The sequence below is a fragment of the Amblyomma maculatum genome, unplaced genomic scaffold (genome assembly GCF_055883805.1).
Source record: "Amblyomma maculatum isolate TAMU_Amacu unplaced genomic scaffold, ASM5588380v1 scaffold_18, whole genome shotgun sequence".
Lineage (NCBI taxonomy): Eukaryota > Metazoa > Arthropoda > Arachnida > Ixodida > Ixodidae > Amblyomma > Amblyomma maculatum.
Genome location: NW_028146743.1, coordinates 5,669,333 through 5,676,832, shown reverse-complemented (window position 1 = coordinate 5,676,832; position 7,500 = coordinate 5,669,333). Strand labels below are relative to the sequence as shown.

At 48.0% G+C, this 7,500-nt stretch overlaps 1 protein-coding gene and 1 non-coding gene across 2 annotated transcripts; both read left to right on the top strand.

Annotated features, from left to right (window-relative positions):
* The first annotated feature begins 805 nt into the window (after positions 1 to 805).
* Positions 806 to 3,789, top strand: LOC146171774 (uncharacterized). Its single transcript, XM_084586340.1, has one exon. The coding sequence runs from the start codon at positions 833 to 835 to the stop codon at positions 2,054 to 2,056; it is 1,224 nt and encodes a 407-aa protein (XP_084442466.1). The 5' UTR covers positions 806 to 832; the 3' UTR covers positions 2,057 to 3,789.
* A 1,859-nt stretch (positions 3,790 to 5,648) lies between these two features.
* On the top strand, positions 5,649 to 5,720 carry TRNAA-UGC (transfer RNA alanine (anticodon UGC)). Its single transcript has one exon. It is a non-coding gene; the product is annotated as a tRNA-Ala (tRNA).
* The last annotated feature ends 1,780 nt before the right edge of the window (positions 5,721 to 7,500 follow it).

Below are 7,500 nucleotides of genomic sequence, written 5' to 3'. Positions count from 1 at the left end.
GCCATGGTCTAATAGGCATTTAGAGCAGTCTTCAGTGCCCCCATGCTCTACAACGAGCAGAGAGACTTCAGAGAACAGAACACTGTTGCAAGTGAAGGCATTTTAAGGAATCACATCGCCTGAGGTGAAGGTGGTGTGGCTTTTTAACCCATGTTCTGTGTTTGTCGCGTATTTTTTTTTCTCCGTGTAATATAAGGTGTTAAACTCGGCGACATTCTGTGTGTGTGTGTGTGTGTGTGTGTGTGTGTGTGTGTGTGTGTGTGTGTGTGTGTGTGTGTGTGTGTGTGTGTGTGTGTGTGTGTGTGTGTGTGTGTGTGTGTGTGTGTGTGTGTGTGTGTGTGTGTGTGTGTGTGTGTGTGTGTGTGTGTGTGTGTGTGTGTGTGTGTGTGTGTGTGTGTGTGTGTGTGTGTGTGTGTGCGTGTGCGTGTGCGTGTGCGTGTGCGTGTGTGTGTGTGTGTGCGTGTGCGTGTGCGTGTGCGTGTGCGTGTGCGTGTGTGTGTGTGTGTGTGTGTGTGTGTGTGTGTGTGTGTGTGTGTGTGTGTGTGTGTGTGTGTGTGTGTGTGTGTGTGTGTGTGTGTGTGTGTGTGTGTGTGTGTGTGTGTGTGTGTGTGTGTGTGTGTGTGTGTGTGTGTGTGTGTGTGTGTGTGTGTGTGTGTGTGTGTGTGTGTGTGTGTGTGTGTGTGTGTGTGTGTGTGTGTGTGCGTGTGTGTGTGTGAGTGTGTGTGGTAACGTTCTTTGTGTTTAAATGTGATAATAAATTAGGCAATATTGAAAAACATTGAGGGTGTAGCTCATTCTACTTCCGGCCACCACCGTGTACGGACGCGGAATCATGTGCTCCGACGGAGCGGCGATTGCGGCTTTTACCGGCCGCGGAAACAGGATCTCAGATAGCGAAGACAGCGATTATCAGCTTATTCTGCCTCAGCTGCCAACCGGACGCATCGTTCAGAACACCGTGTTTTTGCACGGCGACGTGCGAGCAAGGCCCTACATGGTTGAAGATTTACGAGATGCGCTCTTGCCTACAGGCTTACTGCCGGATGTGGTGGCCCTGGGAGCCTACCAGGTTAACCACGTTTGGGCAGTCACCCTTAAAGGTTCCGAGGCTACAAAACGGCTGCTTTGTGTGAAGGAGCTAATGGTGAAGAGGCGACGCTGTGTTATCATCGACCCGCAGGAACAGCAGGTGAAGCTGAAGCTTCACTGGCTATTGCATGGAGTGGCGGACGAGGACGTCCGGTCCGCACTCGCGGCCTTTGGGACTGTAATGGATGTCAGACGAGAGCGCTGGCGAGTGCAGGGTGTGAGTGACAAGGGCTCCACAACAAGGTCAGTGCTTTTAAAGCTGAAGAACGGCATGAAAATAGAAGACCTGCCGCACCAGTTACGGGTCGGTGGTGAACTGGCACTAGTTGTCGCACCTGGTCGCCCGATGCAGTGCCTGCGATGCCATGGCTCGGGCCACGTGAGAAGAGAGTGCAAGGTGCCGCGTTGCTCGATCTGCAGGCGATTTGGGCATGAGGACTCGCAGTGCGTCCGTACCTACGCCGCGGCAACGAGAACGGCGGCGAGTGATGACACCGAGCACCTCATGGACGAGGTTGAGGCGGAGGACGCTGCGGAGGGGACTGGTGAGATAGCGACTGCTTCGGGAGCAGAAATACCTCTCCTTAGCGAAGGAGCCCAGGATAAAAGCACGGACAGGGCAAGTGAAATGGTGGAAAACCCATCATCGGCAGCGTCGGACATCAACGAAGATGGATCCAGTCAAGCGCAGCAGCCAGCAGCAGTGAAGGGTCAGGAGCCCCCAGGCAATGGCAATGTAAGTTCAGTGGGTGCCGGAACTGCAACTAAACGCCCCCACGACGCAGCCGGCGATCTCGACGACATGCCGTATACAAGCAGTGTGGACGAGCCGCCTGTGAAAGCGGTGCAGGGTCGGCGGTCGTCCTTCAAGCCGCGACCTAACATCGCAGCGGAACGAAAACCTGTCGACAAGCCACCCCCGCCGAAAAGCGAGACCGGCCAGCCGGGCGGCTCCGGAGGCGTCTAGCGGCTTGCTAGACGTTAAAGGTAAGCACCATGCTCCTGGGCCTACCTCATGATTAGAGCAACAATGGCACCTGAACCGTCTCTAAGTGTAGCCACGTTGAATGTCAGAGGACTAGCGAGCAAAAGAAAACAAAGTCAATTGTATCGGCTGATAACAGATAATGACATTGACGTACTAGCTGTTCAGGAGACAAAAGTCGAGGGAGAAGAGGAGACTGGGAGCATGGTGCTGCGTTTTACCTCAAGGTACTACGCTGTGGTTAGCCACGCTGTTGGGTTGTCGGCAGGATGCGTACTCTTTGTCAAAAAGTTACCGGGTCTTACTGTGCAGAGCATCACATCAGGGTCCTCTGGAAGACTCGTTATTTGTGATTTTAGTTATTGCCAAAGAGAATATCGGGTTATTTGCATATACGCACCAAATGCAGTGGATGAGAGATATAATTTTTTCGCTATGGTTCAGCAATATGTGGACCCTGAAAAATGCCTCATTATTTTGGGGGACTATAACTGTGTACTGAATTCTACAGACAAAACCAGCGGCACGGCTTTCCGAGATAAGAGCACAGATTTATTAGCCGATATTGTTACCGCAGCCGAGTTAATCGACGTGGCCGAAGTCCTAGAGAGTGGACAGGCAGTGAAGTACGCTCATTTCCAGGGGACAAGCCACGCACGCCTAGACCGGGTTTATGTAGCACTCGACTTGATCTCAAAATGCCGCACTTACACCGTGCTACCGCTGTGTTTTACTGACCACTGTCTGGTTAAGTGCGTAATAGGAACAAAGAAAGAAGTTAGGAAGTTTGCTTGGGATATGTGGAAAATGAACGTTAAGCTTCTCAACGACGAATATTTTGTAGCAAAAGTGACAGAAGAAACCAACAGAATAAATATGAACGATTACTGTAAGGTGGGACAACAGTGGGAACTATGCAAAGAGCAAATCAAAATCACAGCGATTGATAGGGCCAGTTCGATTCGATTTCACGAAAAAATTAAAGAAAACGAACTGCAGAAAACACTAAAGATGTTAATAACAGAGGAATGCAAAAAGCCAGGCGTTTTCAAAGATGACGTGAGGATTATAAAACAGCAATTACAGCTGATCGAAGAGGAGCGTTATCGGGGCGCGCTGGTGCGAGCTAGAACAAATGCACTAAAAGCGGGCGAAGTACCTACGAAGCGGGCTTTAGGTTTGGAAAAAACGAACGGCCAACGAAACCACGTATGCGAGATAGAGCGGAACGGCGTTGTGGTGTCAGATAACGACGGCATTGGGCGAGAGTTCTTTGAGCATTATCAGGCGTTATTCGCGTTTCATGAAGCTGACTTGGACGGTTTCAAAAAGATGTTTCTGGGTCAGATGCCGCGACTGGCCGACGAGGTAAAAGAAGTTTTGGAGCGGCCAATAACCGAAAGAGAAGTGTGCCGAGCAATTGAAAACTTGAACGACGGAAAGTCGCCTGGGCCCGATGGCTTGAGTGCCGCGTTCTACAAGTTTTTCAAAGATAAGTTGTCTGCAGTGCTTACAGCTGTATTCAATGAGGCATACCAACTGAAAGAATTACCACCGTCATATAGTACATCACATACTGTTCTCATACCAAAAACTGACGATACAGAAAGACTTCGCCTTGTAACGAGTTACAGGCCCATCTCTTTAACCAATGTTGACTATAAAATATTCATGAAAGTCTTAGCAGCTAGGCTCCAGACAGTGATTAAGGACATAGTAGGATGCCACCAGACATGTGGAATCAAGGGAAGGTCTATAGTAAGCAACATACACAAGATGCGGTGCGTGCTTGAGTGCTGTGATGTCATGCAATCTGGCGTCGCGGTTTTGCAGCTCGACCTAGAGAAGGCCTTTGACTGTGTATCACATGTTATCCTGTTCGCCATTCTTGACCATATTAATGTCGGTTCGGTTATCAGAGAGGGTGTGGTCATGGCGTACAGGAGTTGCTCAACGCGGCTTATTGTAAACAAGTCACTGGGGGCCCCCATTGCCATGCAGCGTGCGGTACGCCAAGGCTGCCCCATCAGCCCACTTTTATTTTGTCTGTACATCGAATCACTATGCTTGACTATTATTAAAAATGATTCTGTTCACGGTTTTCGACTCCAAGCTGCCGAAGTGAAGCTCTTAGCATATGCCGACGACGTCGCAGTGTGTTGTATTGATAGAGAAAGTATTATAGCAGTGGTCGAAGAGGTAAAATGTTTTCGGGACATCACAGGGAGTTTGATCAATTGGGAAAAATGCCTGGGATTTTGGCATGGAGAATGGGCGTCAACCCCAGACACGTTTGCAGGCGTAACGTGGGTGAAGACCCCAGTGAAGTACCTGGGTGTCCCTCTGCAATTCTACGAAAGCAATGATGGCCTCTGGAGAAGCCAGGCGCATGAAATACGTGAGAAAGCAGACAGATGGAAGGGGATTCCTCTCTCGTTTTTTGCCAAGGCAACTGTGTGTAATCTTTTTTTTATAAGCAAATTATGGTATCTAATGCAGGTTTTGCATTGCTCGCGGCTAAATGTGCAAAAGCTGCACAGAGTGTTTGCCACCTTTATTTGGGCATCGCAGTGGGAAAGGTGCAGCCGAACAAATTTGTTCAGAAAGGTGGAGGACGGCGGTCTTGGTCTGGCGCACCTCTTTGTGCGACAGCTTATTAACAGGTTTCTGTTTTTTCGGGACACAAAAGACTCTTTCTTACGAACGGTGTGCCAAATGAGATTAAGACGGGCGTTGCCAAACTTTGTGATCGGCACGAATGAAATGCCAGGGCCAATTAAGGGCTTTTTCAAGGAGGTGGTGATGAGCGTATGTTTCTTGACAGTACGGTTTTCCAACGATTATTTGTCTGTGGTGAAAAGGAAAACACTGTACAAAGATGTGTGCGACAGCATACTTCCTGTACCGATGTACAGAGCCATGCACAGTGGAGAGCCGGGCCAGAATGTGTTAAAACGGGTGAAGAAAATGCAGGTGACACCAGGCATGAAGTCCTTTTTTTTTAAACTTCATACTGAAACACTTCCAGTCAAAACATTCCTTGAACAACGAGGTTTTTTCTTGCCATGGGGAACTAACTGTCTAATCTGCAAGATACCCGAAACTATAGATCATGTTTTTCTTCACTGCTGGGAAGGAGTGTATTTCTGGGATGTTCTGCAGAGAACAGTGAAAAAGGATTTCCCTCTAGATCCACACGGGATCAGATATTTGGCGACAGATAACGAAGATGGTTTTTCCTTTCGATCTCGTAATGTTGGCTGGCCTCCACTCTGTATGGCGCTCCCGCATGGCCGGCTTCTATTGTGATCCTGATGCGAGGCCTGCACGGTTGTATTTTCGGGAGAGCATTTCCCGCATCGTGGAGGTGCAGAAGACACTTGAATGTGTGCCGCAGTGGCTGCCAAGGCTGGAAGCCTTGGCAGGCCTAAGGGAATTTTAAGTGACAATGTCAGTACAAAACTGACAGCGTTTCCTTTTTTGTTCCACGTCTTGCCTGTGTTTGTATATAGTGTATCGTGATGTACTGAATTGGTTGTCGGAGCCCGGCAATAAAGAAAAAAAAAAAAAAATTGAGGGTGTAGCTCAGAGGTAGAGCGTTCGCTTTGCATGTGAAAGGCCCAGGGTTCAATCCCCGGCACCTCCAAGTAGTCGAACATTTTTGTTTCTATTTTCGTTCCTTCCATTTACACACAGGTGATTAACCCAGACTCCGCCGCGCTTAAATGTCTTAGTTGTACCAATTCTTCTACCCTCCCCTTCATCTTCGGAATCAGATTATAGACTTGTTTAGTGTTTCATCTAAGATTTTACCAATTTTTTAAAAATAGGAAACTTTAGTTTTATTGTAGATAATTCTTTTATCTGTTGTATTAAGAGTAGAGAAAAATCAGGAGCCTTAAAGGGTACTAATTAGCTTAATAATTAACTAAGATTACCTAATTAACTTTTTATTCATACCAGCTAGGAGCTGCTTTCAAATTGGAACAGTGAGCTACCGGTGTGAGAATGCCAAATAGTATTTTAAACGACAAGAAACGCGCATTTCTTAAGGACTGCAGCGCTGGCAATTCTGGCCGCTTTCGACGCACAAAAACGAAACCTAGCAGTCGAGGCGCGCACTTATGCACGCCCATGAGTGACGCAGCCGTGACGTCACCGAGAGAAACCAGCCGTCTGGAGGCGGCCGCTGCAGCCCGCGAAATACGCGCCTGGAGCTGCGTCATGGTCTGGTAGGATCTTGAGATATCACCAACGCATTGCGAGCGAAGCTTGTTATAGGGCGGGCGTAGCGCTGATGGTATGGGCAAATCAGCCCTCCCTCTTGACTACAAGCATTGGTTCCCAGAGTGTGAAATAAAAAGAAAAGCAGTACATGCACAGATATCGCACCACTGGATGTGATAACGCAGCACCAGACGAGTATTTCACGAGCGGCAGCAGCCGCCTTCATACGGCTTGATTCGCCCGGCGACGTCACGACTGCGTCACTTGTGGGCGCGTACAATTCCGCGCTTCGTCTGCTAGATTTCGTTTTCGTGCGTCGAAAGTGGCCAGAATTGCCAGTGCTGCAGCCCTTAAGAAATGCACGTTTCTTGTCGTTTAAAATACCATTTGGCAATCTCACACCGGTAGCTCACTGTTGCAATTTGAAAGTAGCTTCTAGCTGGTATAAAGAAAAAGGTATTTTGTTATTCTTAGGTAATTATTAAGCTAATTAGTACGCTTTAGTGCTCCTGATTTTTCTCTACTCTTAATACAACAGCTAAAAGAAGAATCAACAATAAAACTTAATTTTCCTATTTTTAAAAAGTAGGTAAAATTTTAGATGAAACACCCTAGAACGAATGCACACATTCTGTACACCATGGTCTAATGGGGCATTTAGAGCAGTCTTCAGTGCCCCCATGCTCTACAACGAGCAGAGAGACTTCAGAGAACAGAACACTGTTGCAAGTGAAGGTATTTTAAGGAATCACATCGCCTGAGGTGAAGGTGGTGTGGCTTTTTAACCCATGTTCTGTGTTTGTCGCGTATTTTTTTTTCTCCGTGTAATATAAGGTGTTAAACTCGGCGACATTCTGTGTGTGTGTGTGTGTGTGTGTGTGTGTGTGTGTGTGTGTGTGTGTGTGTGTGTGTGTGTGTGTGTGTGTGTGTGTGTGTGTGTGTGTGTGTGTGTGTGTGTGTGTGTGTGTGTGTGTGTGTGTGTGTGTGTGTGTGTGTGTGTGTGTGTGTGTGTGTGTGTGTGTGTGTGTGTGTGTGTGTGTGTGTGTGTGTGTGTGTGTGTGTGTGTGTGTGTGTGTGTGTGTGTGTGTGTGTGTGTGTGTGTGTGTGTGTGTGTGTGTGTGTGTGTGTGTGTGTGTGTGTGTGTGTGTGTGTGTGTGTGTGTGTGTGTGTGTGTGTGTGTGTGTATGTGTGTGTGTGTG